At 35.9% G+C, this 18,845-nt stretch overlaps 1 protein-coding gene across 1 annotated transcript in view; it reads left to right on the forward strand.

The window, feature by feature from the left end:
• nbas (NBAS subunit of NRZ tethering complex) overlaps positions 1 to 18,845 on the forward strand; it is a 241,803-nt gene that overhangs the window by 133,144 nt on the left and 89,814 nt on the right. The window contains exons 42-44 of the mRNA XM_038276549.1: positions 5,098 to 5,321; positions 5,567 to 5,677; positions 14,061 to 14,311. Coding sequence (XP_038132477.1) covers positions 5,098 to 5,321; positions 5,567 to 5,677; positions 14,061 to 14,311 — 586 coding nt within the window. The remainder of the gene's footprint in view (positions 1 to 5,097; positions 5,322 to 5,566; positions 5,678 to 14,060; positions 14,312 to 18,845) is intronic.

The raw sequence follows: 18,845 nt of genomic DNA on the forward strand, positions 1-18,845 counted from the left end.
AAAACTAATATGAGTGTCAGATGTTTTCTTCTGATATGAACAGTTAATGTGATTTAGGTGATCTGTCATCATATGGAGGGACAAATAAAAAATCAGCAGTCTTATGTGGAACCTTTCATCAGGTCTTTTGTGAGCACTGTAAAGTTATATATGATAATTCCTTTAGCTTTTCATGTAACCCGTTAAATGCAAAAATGGTTTTATTTGGTCTTGTCTAGACTGAGATAAAAAATAAACCTTTCTAATAAACGGCTACTGTGATTTCAGACAATCTAGGCAAACACTGCTATGCCAGATTACCAAATATGCTAGTATTTTATCGCTGTAGGAAACCAGGAGAAAAAGCCCATGAGCAAACAGAAAGCATCCTAAACCAACAAACAAAAAAGGAACTAGATCATTTATATTTTCTTGGTTTGATGCATCACTGCTAATCACTACCTTTAAGGCCCTACCTTTCCAACCTTCATGCCCTACTTTTATATCTCTAGTTTTTTTAGATTCTTGCTTTGCTTTGATTTGCTTTTCATGTGATGCCAGTTATATGTGCTGCATCTTTTACCTGTTGGATTTGCTGCCTCCTGTTTAGTTTTTGTTGTTGTTGTTCTTTAGTAGACTCTTTTCTAAAGCTTAATCACATCATCAGTCACTATTTCAAGGTCCTAACGTTGTTGACCCACAGAGCACAAAGAGTTGCTAAAAAAATGTTATACACAGTGATAAAAAAGGCATTTACCAAAGTAATAAAAAGCAGGTTTTCAAAGGATGATGAAATTAAGTTAAAAATTTATCCAAACAAACATTACTCTAAAGTATTTTTTCTTGCCAGTACTGAGTAAAGGTCCTAACCGTGATGAATCCTTTCTCAATGATTGTTTTTGATGCCGCTGTTCCCTGCTATATTCCCTCCAATTTTTTCTCTTTTTTGCTTCTACTTTATAAAAATACCTATTTTGAAACTGTGTTTTGTATTTTAACCACACTTGCATTATTTTAGTTTCATAATCTTTAAGCATTACTTAAAAAAATTGAAACTGATAAGGCCAACCTATTCCCTGCTTTTTTTGCTTTAATGAAATATAATCAGCAAAGTTGAAAATGTAGCTGCAGATACAAATGTTCCGAAAACAAGGTTTTATTTTTACATGTATTAATTGTTAAGCACCTTCACAAGTAGAATAACACAAAGAAAAGAGCCTGTGGCATTAGCAATAGCTAAAGGGGAGTTGGATCCTGCTGGCATCACAGCAATTCAACATCACACCCGATCTTATGCTAATTAAATTCCTGCAAGCAGTATTGGCATGCTGCTCCATAAGGTTTACATCTGAGTCTTTAAGGTATTTTTAAATCGTATCTGTTTAAAAACGTTGAGGAAAAAGGGAAAAAAGCAAAGAATCTTTTATTGTTTTTTTTTTTCTTTGAAGGTAACTTGAAGGGGAAAAGGGATGTAGTGTAAAGAAAGGGGGATTTTAGGGATTCTGTGGTAATGAGGGAGAGGGGATAAGGAATTTTTTTAGAAATGCCGCAGAAAATAGTGTTCAGGAGAGCAGCGAGTGTAATCCAGATCACAAACAGAGCAATGGGTGAATGGCAGAGAAGAGAGAAAGAAAGGCATTTTGGTATTTCATCATGAAAGTCTTTTTTTCAGTCACCTACTTCAAACATCCCTCCGTCCATCACTGTTTTGACAGACTTTCTTCTCCTGTTTTTTCTCTTTTTTGTCATTTTCTATAATTGTAGGAGAACTCACAGCGTACTATTTCTAACAGACCACTTGTACCTTATCACTAGGTGCCTGTTATAATAAAATAATATCTCAGATAAAATCTAATGGAGAGTTTATTTGTGTACAATTTCTTTATGCTTTTATGCAGGCATTAAACTTTGTCTTAATATGCTACACTCAGAATGTTTAATATAATCGGTAACTAAAAATATTTACTTCTAATGGTATATTTATGCTATTACTAATATTCAGAATCAGAAATAATTTAATAATCCCAGAGGGAAATTACTTTTGTTACACGCTCCAGTTACAGTTTTATAAATATATATATATATATATATATATATATATATATATATATATATATATATATATATATATATATATATATATATATATATACACACACAACCAACGACATAAGATAATAAAGATAAAAATAAAATTAAAAAGATAAAAATATAAACATCGGTAATAGCTGTGTGTGTGTGTGTATATATATATTTATTACCGGTCAATATGGCCTTAAATTCTTATCACAATGTTTTGTGGCACTATTTAGATTAGACAATGTTCTTGGGTTGCTGTGAATGCTTGCCACACCAATCATACCCCCACAATCACAAACACTATGTCTGGAAAAAATGTACAAACTTAAAATAGGCTGCTGCCTATTAGTTGCTGATCCCTGGCTACTTTTAAAAAACAGTTTATATTGTACCCTGTGTAATGAATAAATTTGACTCCTGTACCGTGTCATTCATTACGCAAATAAGTATAAAGCTCTTCAATTATGTTTTGTAAACTGACATCTAAAAGAGATAGACAACATGAAATACAGATTGAAAACTCTTAGCATTAAAATACAACTAATAATCTCCTTATAATTTCCCAATAATCTTCCATTCCAGATATATATTAGTCCCTGTCATATGAGGGTTTATCCAGTCTAAGCCGCTTTCTAATATCCACATTTATCATTTGTATTAGCTTCTTTTTATTTCTTTTAATTGCAAAATACTGTTTTTCAATTAAACAACTGTAAAAATCCTCCAGTTCTCCTTTGGACTTTAAACCAAAGTACAGACAAGCAGCCTTCTTCTAATAGGTCTGTCTCATATGTTCCCACCACTGAAAAAGCCTTATCTTTACACTCCTGTTGCACATGTCCTTACCCTTCCTCCTGGACTGCTCCTCCCCCTCTCATCTTCTGACTTTTCCTCCTCCTGACTTCTTATCTGAACTGACTTCCCTTTTATGATTCTTTTCTTTGTAACTCTGCTTCTCACAACCTTTCCTGTCCTCCTTTTGAACTGCAACTCTGCCACCAAGTTTGCCACTAAGCTTATATTCAAACACACACACTAAATGTGTGAAACAGGAAGTACACAGACACACAGCTGCACATTTCCAGCAGCTATAATTACCTTATGCAAATAAGATCAACAAATAAACCATCTCCTCCTGCCGGGCAGCATGGTATAAGATGCCAACGACTGAAATTTGGGAGCTCATTTAATTAGAATGGAGGTGAAGAAAGGAATAGTATTCACCTAGCCCTCCTGCTGTATTACACTGTCAATTTAAACCTGTCTAATATGTAATATCCCCACAGGCCTGAATCTCCATAGAAATGATTGTACATCTCACCATAATATCCTGACATGTAGGAAAAGACTCCAAATTAGCTCACTTGATTGAACTTGTGCAAGAACAACTGTCTCCACAAGCAATGTTATAGAGAAGTACATCTATTCCTACATGTTTCCCCCAGTTTCTGAAAATCGCCAGTATTTGTTTTAATAACCTCATTAGTTTGTTTTGCTGAGACCTCCAGAAAACTTCACAGTATGGGGTGTTCCAGGCTCCATGTGTGGTGTTGCTTAAAGTCAGTTTTTAATGTCAGTGTTAATTTTGTCAAACGTGACTGTAATGATGTTCTGCTCCTCCTTAATACGGGATTTTGATTGAAAAGCAAGCACCGGTGAATGATAAAGATGTAAAGATAACTAGGCATACACGCTAAAATCCTACTTAATAAATTTTCAAATACTGTACACAAAAAAATTACCAGATTAGCATTTTTTTTGCATTTGTTAAAGAGGTTCTAATTGCACATTTGTTGAATAATCAGTTTTGTATTTTGATTTTTGATCCTTTTTGAATGAGTTTTATATCCACTGAAGCCGAGCAGGCTTTGTAAGATTTCCAAAAGGTGAGCTAAACTTCAACATATGTCACACTGTGCTTGTTTGATATAATAAAATCTTTACAGCAACTCATTTCGAACTGCACAAAGAAATATACCAGACTTAATCATTTGGTGCCATCTCAGAAACACCCAACAGAGAAATCAGTCCAGCCGTGAATAACACCAAGTAGTAGGTGTTAATACTTTTATTATAAGATCTGCAAAGAGGGAGATGAAGAGGAGAAAAATGAGACGGCCATGGAAATGCCACCGGACATAATGACTGTTGTAGGTGCAGCAGACACACTGATTTCTCCCCAAAATTTGTAACCACTACCTGATATTTGATGTAGTTTTTGGTCATTAAAGCACTAAATAAGCAGTTTGAACACCCGTAATATTCAACAGCTCCAGACCTTTGCTTCAAACTGGTCAGAAAAACACTTTAGCAGACATTAGGAAGCATGAGTTATCAACCTTTGATTCGCATGTTGCTTCCTTACCCCTATTGATGGAGAAAAGCTTCTTTTCTCATCATTTTGCTCTTTTTTTAGTCCACCTTATCCTCAACAGTGGATCCTTTATCCATCAAATGTTATTGAAATTGAGAGTTTCTGGTGTAAATAATATTTTAGTTGATGTAAGTCACAAAACAGATGTACTTATGCTAAGAAGAGACCCAAAGATAAACAAAGTTTTATTATCTTTGAGGGTATCAAGTTTGGGGTAATAGCTGGACAGCTTGGACAGGTAGAGAGAATATTATGTGCTTTAATTCTCATTTTCAGAACATTTTTTAGATTTTTGGATCAATTGCTGCTGTAGATACCTTGTAACCTCGAAAACATTACTTTTCTGCTCTTTTTCTCAACCTTCATCACTTAGTAAATATGCTGCTCTTCCAAGGTCTTTGCCAAGGGCAGAAAAGAATGAGTAAAAATACAATAAAGATCTTAAATAGGAACTTTAAAGATCATTCTTATATTGTAACTGCATAATTGTGAAATACTTTCTTTTTTCTATTTTGTTAAATGTTTTAGGTTATGCAGTTTTGAAAAAATATACACATAGGAATAAACTTCAACACTTTCTTTAATAAGTTTCTCAGTGTCCATACAGGGGAAACTTCTGTCACGTTTTATCCAGAAAAAATTTAATCCTTTCCTTTTTTGCTCAGGCCGATCCAAAGGAGCTGATTCGACTGGTCACGCAGCATGTCTCCTCATATTCAGCCTGGCCTGAGGAGCTGCAGAAGTTAATCAGCCAGCTGAATGTGTACAATGAGCGTTTGACAGACTTCACTCAGGCTCAGGTGTTGCAGGGCCTTGGCCGTGGAGTTGATGTGCAACGCTTCAGCTCTGACTTAGAGTACAAGAAAAAGACCATCCTCGGCCTCACAGAGTAAGCTGGTGACTTCAGTGAAATTTTAATAACCCCTTTCCTTTTTTTATGAATTTCCAAGATGGAAGTCTGTTGCTATAGAGGGATTTTCCCAGTTTTACTCTGCTGTGACGTGTACTTTGTCCAAAGATGTATGCTTGATTTAGTTAAAGGAATTACTGCAACACATAAGAAATAAAGTAGATGTTATTGACCTATCCACTTCAACTGGATAAAATCCAATAATTGCTCTTGTTTGTGATTAGGACACTGGATGACGATGTGTACAGGATCGCTTTATCCCTAGCAAAGCGTTACAGCGTCCCTCTGTGGGAGGTCTACATGACTCACCTCGAGTTCCTCTTTACAGAAAGCAGGTATACACACACACACACCCACACACATACTCGTTCTGTAGTGAAGACCATGTGTTGACTCCCATTGACTTCCATTGATTTTCAGTCATTTTTAACCCCTCTAGGCCCTAACCCTAAAACTAACCCTAAACCTGCACATTACCAATGCATACCTCACCCTTACCCTAACCAATTGACACCTTAGCTCTAAACCTAACCATTAGAAAAGTAGCATGTGAGGACGGCATAATTTCCTCCTTTTGCCACAACTGGTCCTTAATTTGATGGTGAAATTGGAAAGGTGGTCCTCACTCTGAGGGCAAGACAGGTACACACACACACCAATCCGCTACAGTCTACCGTCTTATAATCCTTTATTTTCTGCTTCTCTACTTTTACTTTGTAATTATTGTTGAATTGCCCAATTGACCAGCTGTCATGGTAGGAAGCTTGTACACTGACAGTTTTGAAGTTTTTGTGTTATTTTGGTTTATTATTTGTAAAAGAAACTGATCAGTTCTAATATTTTTGCTCTATAAATGCGTCATCCAGTTGCAGACACCTTGATATATTAAAGAAATGTCATAAATGTTGGAAAAAAAAATTCTGATCTTATAGTTGTAAAGAAAAATAATTATCTACAATTACAATTAATAGTTCATAAATATGTATCTGTAGCTTATTGGTTGACAGCCCCGCTGCTTTGTCTTTAATGTAAAAAAAAAAATAAATAAATAAACCCTACCAGAACCTCACTCAAGTTGAAATTGCCTCACTTAATAGCTACTTTGTCTGACTAGCACTGCACCCTTCCTTGTTTTTATAGAATGCCTTTTCAGCAGAGTGTGAGGGTTGTTCGTGTTTGGAGGTAAACGTGTGTGTGCCTGTGATAAATTCCCACATGTCACGTTCTGATATAGGGTAATGCTTTATGGACTCCATCTAACAATAAATTACAACATGCACCTTCCACCAAACCTGAAGATCATGACAAATCTATGAAGGATATGCATGCTATAATCAGAACTAGACGCATCTGCAGTATGCCTATTGATTTAACGGATGGATGGAAGAAGGAAATGGTATAAATACTGCAGTTTGGAGAATTTAAAGAGCAAAGACGTACGTGTGTAGGGTGAGGCTGGAGTACAAAATTGAATTAGACTTTTATTGATCTCTTAAGGGAAATAAAATCTTTGTGTTTCACTCATTCGCCTTGTTAAAGGGCTGCCACCAGTTACAGTTGATTGAGTTAAAGTTGAACTCTAAGGCCTTAATTTTGGTTAATTGTGGCTCTTTTAGTAGAGCAACAAGCATTTGTTTGCCAGACTTGAATTTACTCCCAGTTTATATCAAGATTGCTTGGATCTTTAAGGCAGAAAAATGCTAATGGCTATTTGAAAATGGAAAATTTCACATTTCCATTACTGTAAAAATGTCCATAGCTGTATATTGGTCATTTATTCTCCAGGTGCAGTTTTTTATATATTGTTAAAACACATTACAATGCAATATTTTATTATCTTTTAACTATTCACTATTCTGTTATTCTTGTATATTTGTGTGACCATTTTTATTTTCTATAATTTTTTTGCTGCTGTAAACACTAGAATATTCCCATTGTGAGATAATAAATGGATTTTATATTCTATTTAAAAAAAAATGTTGTGAGTCCTAATTTTGTCTGATTTATTACTAAATCAGACTGCTGTTTGGGGCAAATAACTACATTTTGAACTTGTTGAAGAAATCTCACAAAGTTTAATGAATGCCTTAGTAATGAATACACCTACATTAGAAGAAACGGCATATTCTGTTTAGCCCTAAAGATGCAACATTTACAATACATAGAGCTGAGTTTGCCCTTAGCAAATTTTACATGATCTTGTAATTAAAGTTTAACTTTCATTAAAGCATTAAAATAAAGATAATTTATTTCTGTTTTTAGCTTTTAAAATAAAGAAAAACATAAGACTTTTGCTAAATGAAATAGATGTGTTTTATCCTATCAGGGTTTTTTTGTGAAAAATAATGTTTAAAATCCCCCACCAGATTTCAACCTACTGTAATAGCAAATAAATTAAACTGGTATTTTTTTATTATTCTGTTGTGGAAAGTCGATACAAATATTTAATTAAAATAAACCAAAAAGCTACTAAATTCTATGGCTGTTTTTATGACTACATTTAAAAACGTTTGTGGGTTCTGCATTAGTTTTGGCCTGAGTTTAAAATAGCCATTATGGGAGCAGATCCATCTGTTGCTCTAGAGCTGCAGGTTGCAGACCACTGCTTTGCTCAGATGTTCACATTAATTTGTAGTAAAATAGGTCCTTCTGCAATGTACTGTAGGTGTTGCCTTGAGTTTGTTTTTTAATCTCTTTCTTCCTTCGGAAAATAGATAGTTGCATCTTACTTTAATGATCATTTCAAATCTTGTTGTAATTAAAGTTTTAGCTGACGTTTATGAAAAAAATATTTACTGCTTGCTCTCAAACAGAACATATCTGTGTGCTCAGATTTCCTAAAAAAGCAGCAAATGTTAAATCCATGAATGAAACTCATGAATGGACTGTTTTACATGACAAAAATGAGGTGAGCATCTCAAAGCACTGTTCAGGGTGAATATTGAATGTGTTTTCTGAGCGCAAATTTGGGAATTTTAAATAGAGAAAAGAAAGTATCTCTCAAAGGGATTTTTGTTGCATGCGTGTTTGCAGGCAGCACAGACCTTAGGCTTTAAATGTATCTATAACTGGAGGCTGATGCCCTAGCCATAAAAAATAACTGAAGCTGAGTTTTATATATTTTTTCCCCGCATATTTTAATAATTTGGTAAGAGCTGAGGAAGCTAAAGCTTAACCTGTTCCATTATGTGCGATTTATGTAGCTACTGTACCAGTGCAGTAAGGCCAAAGATTACTGATACTCCTTGAAGACGATATTTTAAATTGGTTTCATTCAACAACAAAACATTTTATCTTATTTGTATTAATGCAACTCTAAATTGTACTTAAAAAAATATTCAAAACCTTTTAAATTAATAAAGAGGAGATCCAGCAACTAAATCCAAGTTAAAATTGTTGAAAAGCATTTTTTGCATGAATTCTGTTTGATTATGAGCAGTAAGTCTTTGAGGATGGAAAAGCTTCTCGTTATAATCCCCATCTTCATCCTTAATGTATAGATTCTTTATGTGGCTCTCAGAAACATTATTATGACCCTCAGTTGGAAAAAGAATGGGAATCAAATATATTACAGGTATCTCAGCTGTGTTCTTTTTGGTTTTTTAATCATTCAACCTCAGTTAGTGTATACATCGGGCCCGGGTCATCCACCCCTCAGTTGGAGCTTTGCAAGACCCCTTGAAGACCAATGTGTTGGTTTTGAACAGCCCCATTGAATTTTATGCTTGCTCGACACCATAACCTCGTCCAACACGATTTTTTTTGTCGAATCGGATATAAAATAGGATTTGCTGTGTTCAGGGCTTTAGTCGCCCTGGTTGAGAGCTTTGGTTCGTTGTCCTGATGGAAGACCCAGCCATGACCCGTCTTACATTCCTTACTGAAGGAAGGAGGTTGTTGGCTAAGATCTCCCGATGGCCCCATTCATCTTCCCCTCAATCCGCTGCAGTCCTCCTTACCCTTTTGCAGATAAGGATCTACAAAAAATTATGTCTCCATTTTTATGCTTCACTGTTGGAATGGCCTTTTTGGGGTTGTACTTATCCTTCTTCTTCCTCCAAACACAGTGACTGTTAGAATACATCTTATTAATATGTGTAATTAAAATATTCAAACAAAAGGCAAATGTTTATGCCTTAGGTTGCATGAGTTTAAGGCTACTGGACTTGTAAATAGGCATCTATTTATGTGAGAAGGTGCTTTATCATGTCTCCTGTCGACTCGTGTAATTATGTTCATTTTTAGCAGCTCTTATGGAGCTGTCCACCTCTGCTGGTTTGTTCTGCAATGTCTGAGCCTGAAGCGTACCTAAAGGCAAGATTCCTGCAGTGTGGCTTGACAAAAAAATTCCATTTATTATTGGCAATACTGTGAAAATTAATACTTGTCTGATGAAACTATGTTGTCTTTTTGCACAGAGTCCAGGCCACGTAAAAAAAGATAAAAATTGAAGTCTGAATATATGCAGAAAGAACCTGGTGTGTTTATGCATAGGGTTCCTCTTTTGTCTCTTTGCCTCTCAAAGAGTCATCCAATCACTGTTTATACCATAATATTTTTGCAATAAATATACTCTGACCTTTAGTAAGTAAAGACACATTCAGACCCTTCAAAACGCTGTAAGGACAGAAACTTAATCTGATTAAAGTTATTTTGGAGGATTTTCGCACATATTTTAAACGACCCGCACTCTCCACTTTCAAAAGCAATGCACATGCACAACCCTGTACCTGCTCCTGAGAGGGGACGCCTATTAAACGCATGTGAGACCATGCAGCAGCCCATCTCTCCTCGCTCACGCTCTGTTTAAAAGTTGCTGTTCTCATAGCTCGTACAAGCTTTCTGTACCCGAAAATTCCACCCTAACCCCTAAATCCCTCAATCACTGCAGTATATAGAGCAGGGACTGTATAATGGACTTTATATCGAACTTAGTTAACTTACCGTTCGGACGGATGACCAGTGCTTTTTGCTCCCCGTTATTCACGTAAGTGCTGCTCCACTGCGCGCTGCCTGCCCTATCTTTGTTATTAGTCGCCGCTGTCAGGTAGCGACAGCAGACCACTGCAACTGCAAATCAAATAACGCTTTGTGAGGAGAGCTCTCCGCATAAAGCTTTCCAGGATATATCTGCCTCTTTTGAGGCCTCTCTTTTCTTCTCATACACTTCGTAGACACTTTTTCTTTTATGACCCTTGGCCATTTTAAAAAACACAGTGTGAGAAAGGTGAGTTTCAATGACTGTCCGAAACCGTAGCTCACCAAGGACATACTCCTGAAAGTGAAAATGTGGATGAGCACGTAGGACAGCCTTACGTAAACATATCACCAGAATGATTGACAATTAGGAGGACCAATTATATACATGATCCCCCCCCGGAAAAAAATAAATAAATCCTCCACTATACCTTTAAGAGGATAAATGGAAAAAAATAAAAGAATCAATACTAATCCAACACCCTGAATCTGAGTCGTAGATGAGCTCCTGAGAGAAAAGTTCATTCTGCTTCCTCTTCACATCATTCCATGTTTTTTTTTTTTTTTTGTTTTTTTTGATGCGGCTTTTATCTGGGCAGGATGACGAGATTTTCATTAGCTGTCATGTAACTTCTAAGCTGGGTTAATTAATTCCGTTTTTAAATCCTCTACTTATGTTATTTATACCTGCTTACATTCATATGACCTTCTTGGGTAATTGTATTTATCAAAAACTGAAATATCTAACATTCTCAGCAGACTCTAAGTGTTATGTATGCAGAGGATATATTAGAGCTTAGAAAACTTTGATCAGAGCCTCAAAACAAATGTCTGGGTTTTGTAAAATGTATCCCCTCTGCTCATTTCTAATCGCTATTATGTCCAATCAATCTGATAAAACCAGAAACATTTGGAAAACGATGTTCAGTTTTAGCTACTTTCATGTTGGGTTGACAATTGTATATTGTACAAGTTCAGTACAAAACAGATCTTTTTGAGTCACAGCTGCATGTACAGTATTTAGACACCGTTAGTTAAATATAATTTAAGTTGTTTAAAAGAAAATGTTTTTATAGTTTTTTCAAACAGCTTTAAAGAACAACATGCTACTTTAAACTTTTTAAGCATTCTAGGCTCACAGATTGCACCCCTTCCAATAATGCCATGCTTAATAGCAATCACTTCTCTTCCAAAGCCTCCCTACAGTTTAATCTGCAATGTCTGATTGCCTCTTCTATTGAATATGCCTCACAATTTGCGAACATTAGCAATCGCTTTCTGTTTGTTATCTCATGCATCACATCTGAAGCAAACATGTTAATGCGGGGCTGGGACGAGCCAGGAGATTAGAGCTGCAAAGAGCAGCGCAGAGATCAAATCAGATTAAAGTGGCTCCTTGTTCTGGCTGACTTTTGAAACAAACAGGAGAAGATTGTAATAACAAGCATCTGATATTACAGCCACAGAAGTACCACAAAGATAAAGTGGGGAAATTCTATTGCGTCCTTAGAGAGCTACAGACAAGGAAGCGGCGGCGGCGGCAAAGCCAGTGTGGCAGAGACTAGTAATGAAGCTATCAGAGAGAAATATTTTTACCACAAAGATTGCTAAAAATCAGAGAAGAAAATAAAACCCCAAAAGAAATGTTTCAAACTTAAGAAAAGGAATGTCTTCATCAAAGCTCATAACATCTTACTGTACCTCACTAAAGGCTCATTTCAGTTCTTATTGTTTCTCTACATGATTCTCCTTCTCTTTGGAGGTATTATGACTAACCAATAAAACAATCCTGATTGGCTGCCTGTCAGTGTGAGAGAGACAGAGCACTCACTAAGCTGGGCGTGCTTCCTTTTGTATTAGTTTGGATGATTGCAGCCGTATTAGAGCTCCTGCGGTGAACATGATTAGTGTTATTTACATTATTGAGCCTATTGTCAGCTGCTGTTCTCTATTTAATTTTTTCATTAGCAGAAGCCTCCCAGCTAAGTGCGACAGAGAACCCTGGGGAAGCATTGTCCACTTTGATGTTGTCTCATTCTGACAGATAAACAGAGCTCCACTCTTACGAACACGCTTCCAGACAGCCGCAGATTGCTGGAAGCCCCTCCGAGACCACCAGCGAGTAGCTTTACATCACCCTTGCCTTTTTAATCTTTGTAGCGCTTCTTGTTTGACTTTAATTGCATGTCTCTGGGGTTTTTTCTCCATTTCTTTCTGCTGTTCTGCTTCACTTCATTTTACTTTTGTTCTCATGCTTTGGACCACTTGCTGCTGTTGACTTTTTGTTCTTTGGAAACACATACTCATGTTTAGCTTGGGCAAATCATTAGGAGATTTCCACCCAGATTTGTACAATCATCTAAACCTTGAATACATCCTTAGCTCTATTTTCTTCCTCTGCCCTTTAAGATATTTGTTTTATCTACTTTACATAGGTCTATCTTTTTTTTTTTTTTTTTAGATTCGTAGGTTCATTGACAGTTTTCACTTTTTTGTAGCTTATGATTGTTTTGATGATTTCACAGACGTGTCGTTTTTCTTTTTTAAATTACCTTGTAAAACACAAACTTTAGAGCTGAATGTTCTCATTTGATTTTACTGCTGATAAAACCTTTTTTCCTCTGCTGTGTTTTATGTTTCCCACTGTGTTCATCTTGTTGAATAAAGGAAAAACATTTAGTTTGAGGCTGCAAAAGAATAATTTGTCTTCTCAGCGGATTTTAAGAATTGCTTGAAATTTAATATACTTTTTTTAGTTATTAAGTTATATCTGTGTCAAATATATTCAGTATAAAGCACATTTTAAATGCATGTACAAAAACAGACGTTTTAGTACGATACATTGATCAGAGCAGTTATTCCTATTTTAGCTTAGCTGGATAAGTGATCTCCATTTCCTAAATGCCAAAATGAGTTTTCTTTTTTATTTTATCTCCGTTTTCTTCAAATTCAGAAGTTTATTACATTAATTATCCTAATAATTGGTAGAACTATTGATTTGAGTCAGATATTCTGGATAACCCTCCACAACCTTTCTAGAGTTTGCAGAATTAAGTTGATACATGAAAAATTAAGTTTCTTGTTTGTAAATGTATTTCAAAGATGTAACTTGGCTTTTTATGTAGCTTTTTGAGTAATGGCTTCTTCATCTGATTGGCCTTTCAGGCCATGATGGTACATAACTTGTTTTACCATTGATAACGATGCTCTACCAGCCTTAGTCAGGTTGTTTACAAGTTCATTGGTATATGTTCTCACCATTTTGACTTTCTCACCAAAAAGCAGCATCTTCTAGAGCAGTATAATTGCCTGAAAATTCCTATTGTTTTTAGACACTAATAATTGTTCTAAGAAATTAAAGGTTCCCTTTACGTCAGAATATTGAACACCAGGACGTCTACAGTTCCCTCCCTGATGTCGAGGCTGACTGTTTTTTCTTTGATTCAGTGAATTTAAGATGTTACCTCAAAGGTACTCACAGGACTTACATATTTTTGCTTAAATACTGGAAATGAATCTATGTAAGCTTATAAAGACGTCACTTGTTGGGACTTTAACACACTGTTGGACAATTAACCAATCTTAACGTATAATAACTGTTGAATTGATCGTTTATCTGGTAAATTAAAAGAAAAATTTAATAATTCTAAGTGAAAATAAAAGGTGTGCCTATCTGGTTCCAACATGCTATTGATTTGCGTGCCACCTGATTAACTTTCCTTGTCTTTCTTTCTTTTTAAGTCTTTCCACTGAAGAGATTGAAAATCGGAGTAACTCCCTTAAACTATTTGACACCTTGAAATGCGACCCGGAGGCCTTTTACAGCCACATGACCAAATATGTTCTACCAACGGTGGAGGGAAGCGACTTGGGCCGCCTGCTCTACTACTACACCTTAATAGATGCTGCAGGCTGTGAGCCTTATGTGACGACCATCATAAAACCAGAGTCTCATGTCAAACTGCTGAAGAAGCTTCGCGCTGTTGCCAAAGGTACATTTTATTTCATTTTTTTTATTTTATAGAGATGTACTGCATTACTGCTAGTATTCATGCCTATTTCATACTTTGTGTTTATACTGAAGTCTTCCCTGTTGTTTATTTGATTCTTCTAAAAGTCCAACAAAAATGTTGACATAGTTTTAAAACGGGAAGGAAAAGAGGTTGTTTTTTTTTTCTTCTCCAGAGATAAAAATAATTTGATCACACTTACTCTAATGCACCTTGATATAATGCCAAGGACTCATTGAATTTTTTTTTTTTTATTTTAACTGAACTCTCCTGATAAAATATAGGTTGAATAAAATATGAATACAAAAATCTAGTACAAGCTTGACTACAAATAAAGCCTATGAATGCTTAGACACATAGGCCTGTGTGTAAATTACTGGCAGTATAAATTCAGCTGTTCCATTAAGGCCTCAGAGTTTTATTTGGGAACATCAGTGAATAAACATCACAATGAAGACAGATGGCAGTTAAATTCTGTGAAGGTTTAAAGTGTTCGGAAATAAAACAGCCTGAGCCTTGAACATCTCACAGAGGCCTGTTTAATCCATCACATTATACTGACGTAGTTTTGCAAAACTCCTCATCAATCTGAACTAAAAAGAGGCAACAGCACCATTTAAAAAAGCAGTCAAATGACCCATGTTACCTCTGGAGCTAATGATGCATCTCAATAGGGAGGAACTTGTTCACAGGAAAAACTTACATCTGTCTCAACTGTTTGCCATTGCTGAAATAAAGCCCTAAGAAAGTTTTATTTCCATTATTCATACAGATGACTATGCACATGTTTAGAAAAATCTTTTTCACTTGGATAACAACTATTTTGTCAAACATGAAAGTACTACAGTATATGATTAATATTGTATATTTTAATTTGCCCATTATGAAACATGGTGGTGGCAGCTGCATAACGAGCTACTGGGTAAAAGGTTGGTCATTGATTATACTGTACCCATATTCGTTGTTAGATTTATCAAGATGAAGACAATAAAAAACGATAATCCAGCTATTCAGACACATTTTACCAATCAGACCGAGCTACAGTTATTTTGATAAGAAGATATAAGAGTTTCAGCCTCAGGATGCTAAAGGTAGAGGCATACCTCAAAGGAACTGTAAATCTGAAATATTTGCACTTTACAGTTGCAATACTTTAATAAATACTTTGGCTTGGCATTATACAAGAGTACTTTCACTGTGTTAAATTGTAATGTGTAAGTTGTAATCGTTATTAAAAATATATTAGGCAAGGCAAAAAAAAAAAAAAATTGCTTAGACACATAACGAAGTAGTGACATTTCCAATCATTTAGGTGGCCACCACTACAGTATATCATTTTAGATTAAGGATTTATTGTTTATTTTATAGGAAGACAATCGACCATTGAATGTAAGGAGGACATGTTTTAAATGATTTATATAACTCCTTGATAAAAAGCTAATGCAGACCTAGTGACATATCAATGCTTTGGTTATATGGAGTGTTTTATCTCCTCCATGATGCTGTTCTGTTCCTTTTTATTTCTTTGCAAACTGTGTGCCTGAATCACTTTTTCCTGCAGTGCTGAAACAAAATGCAATCATTTGCCTGTTACTGAAAAGACAGCAATCCATGTCTGTATTAAGAGCCAAATAACTGACGAGCAGAAAGCCAGTAGTGACGAGCACTGCTCTCAAAGGAAATCAAGACAGGCAGGTCGCCCTCTTGGCCTTGAGTACCTTGTTTGGGTTTATGAGGCTGAAAATGTTGTCAGTCCTTTGGAGGTTCAGTTAAGGTCAGCCTGGTGTCAACTTCTGTTTTCACGGTTCGCTTCCTCCTTCTGCTTCTGTATCCGCCATAAATTCTAACAGTGACACATGTCGCTGTTTAAAACATGGGCACATAAAGAAAACACACAGTCCCTTGAGAGATCAACTTCAAGCCTTGGATTATAAAGAAGCAAAGTATTAACTTAAAGCTCATGTATAGTTTTTCAGGGATCGGCAAACAGTTTAACCATTTTTAACCTCTGAAAACGGGTTATGCACTTAACCCCTGCACCACTGCTACACCCACAAGCAATTGGTCTGCTAATAATACTACTAGAACACACTAAATTACCCCAAAGAAGAAACCCAAAACAAAGAAAAATCTTCAAAAATTAAGAATCTAGATAGCAGCAGTTCTTAGACATGTTAAACACAGCAGCAGCTGGTGGAGTTTCTCCAGGGTGGCCTATAAGTTCAAAATAGACGTATACCAAAAAACAATCAAATGTATACCAAGTTATCACACCAATTTATTTATATGAATGCCAACAACAAAAAATAAAAACACTTACAGTAAAAACAACACCACATACTTTCATGTACAGGTTTACTTTTTGTACATAAATTTTGCCCTTCTGAGGATTTGTGAAGTCAAATCTGTGTTTTGCATGGTCCAATATTGTGTCACAAACCAAAAAAATAAATAATGTACCAGTTTAATAAGGGAGAAGCTATTAGTTAGCTTCATATTTTTTTGGGAAATATATATAATACTTTCTGAGAGTGTGTTTGATTATGAGTAACTATGCAAAACAACAAACATCTAGAATAGAACACTATAGTACAGTATATTGTTTTCTACGTGAATCCCAGATTGTTCATGCTTCTTTGCCTTTTCAAAAAAGTGCTTTGAATCAGTCGTACCTGTCTTTATGCAGGCTGGGTCAGATCCTGACATTTGAAAAAAGATGCTGGGAAAGCAGAATAAAGCGTTAGCCGGGCTGCAGTTAACCCAGTCTTCTTGCTAAACCAGGTCCTTGAAAAGGACGTTTCTTGCGCCATTTCTCTCTCTCTCTCTCTCCCTTCAATGCGTCTCCAACTCCCAGACCCGACCTTTCAATCACCTGCAAAACGTCTTTACTGTGGCAGGAGGTGGTTGCGCCCTGGGCCGTCATATCCGTTTGTATTGTAGAGGAGCTACTGCACATGTACAACTTTTAATGAGAGTCAATGGGTAAACATTCCTTTACCCCAGGACGGAAAATGCATCACCAATCTGATGAAAAATTAAATGACACTTTACTCGTCATTAAAGATTAGATATTTATCTTTCACATCTAAAAAAATGTATATGGATATATTTATAAACATTTTAAATTTTAATTTAAAGTTAAATTATTATTATTTTTTTATGTCTTAATCAGGCTCATTGGGTAGGTGGTGCAGCGCACTAGCGTCCTCTATTGGCATGCCACCACTGGTTAAACAAGTAAAGTTATAGTGGAGGATTTTGGCAAATTTTTGAAAAGACCTCTCCACTTTTACAAAAAGATGCACCTGCACAACCCTTTACCTGCTTCCGAGAGGGAACGTCTATTAAATGCATGTAAGAGCATTGCACAAGCCCATTCCTCCACATGCACACTGTTTAAAAGTGGAGCTTTGCATTGGTCTTACAAGCTTACTTTCCAAAAGAAGATTTGCAATAAATGTGGACGAGCACGTAGTATGGCCTTACGTAAGCATATCACCAGAATGATTGACATAAGGACCACTTATTTTGATGATCCACCTGGAAAAACAGGACCCTCCACTATACCTCTAAGTAAGCAAATAAGCAGTTAAGTAGAAAAAAAAACAAAACAAAGGTTTTACTTGTTGTTTTCTTCAGGGAGGCTGCTGCAAGGTTCTTGGATAGAGTTCAGGTAGTAGAGGCAAGCTTGGTCTAGGACAGAGGTGGCAAAGCAGGCTGCTGCAGTTCTCAACAGCTTAAAATTGGGGAAGAATGGGCAGCTATGTTTCTCTTCTCATCACTTTCCATTGGAGGAATCTATTAATACTTTATGAATGCTGCGCTTTCTTCACTTATTAAAAGGACTTTTTGTATCTTGAGCCTGGCAGATGACACCTTGAAATGAACATTTAAAGAGTGTTATTATTAAAAATACTATACTACCAGAAAGTCTTTATTTGACACGGTTTGCTAGAGCTACTGTACATGTTGTGAAAGACAGAAGACCAGATACTAAAAAAGGAAGTAAAAACGCTTCTTTAGAGTAATCTTAATTTGTTGTTCGTGAAACCTGAAGGCCCATCACATTCAAGCAGGTCAATGTTAACGTAAAGGTGCAATAATATGTCCCTCCTGTTATAAAATTGACAAATACACAATTTAAAACCATGGAAATCATATAGTGCTGAAATTAAATATGTGCCGAACAACAGCAATTTCCACAGCCTTTAGTTTTCACATAGCTTATTTCTTTGATAAAGACTACTGCAGGAATTCATTATCTATTGATTTTTCTGGGGCAGTCTTTAAAATGATTGTTGCAGCATCCATTTGAAACATTTCACTGTGCCCTGCATTTAAACACATTAGAGCATGGTCTCCAGCTAAGCTGCAGAGGAAACACATCAGCAATGACCTTAGAGAAACAATTATTTCTGCCTATTATTCTGGGATTCGTCATGAGGCAATTTCCCTATAATTCCAGTCTATTATTTTACCGTGGCAAATATTATTTCCAAGCAAGGAAAATAAAAGT

Source organism: Cyprinodon tularosa, unplaced genomic scaffold, assembly GCF_016077235.1.
Source record: "Cyprinodon tularosa strain WSP-4 unplaced genomic scaffold, ASM1607723v1 ctg125, whole genome shotgun sequence".
NCBI classification, from domain to species: domain Eukaryota; kingdom Metazoa; phylum Chordata; class Actinopteri; order Cyprinodontiformes; family Cyprinodontidae; genus Cyprinodon; species Cyprinodon tularosa.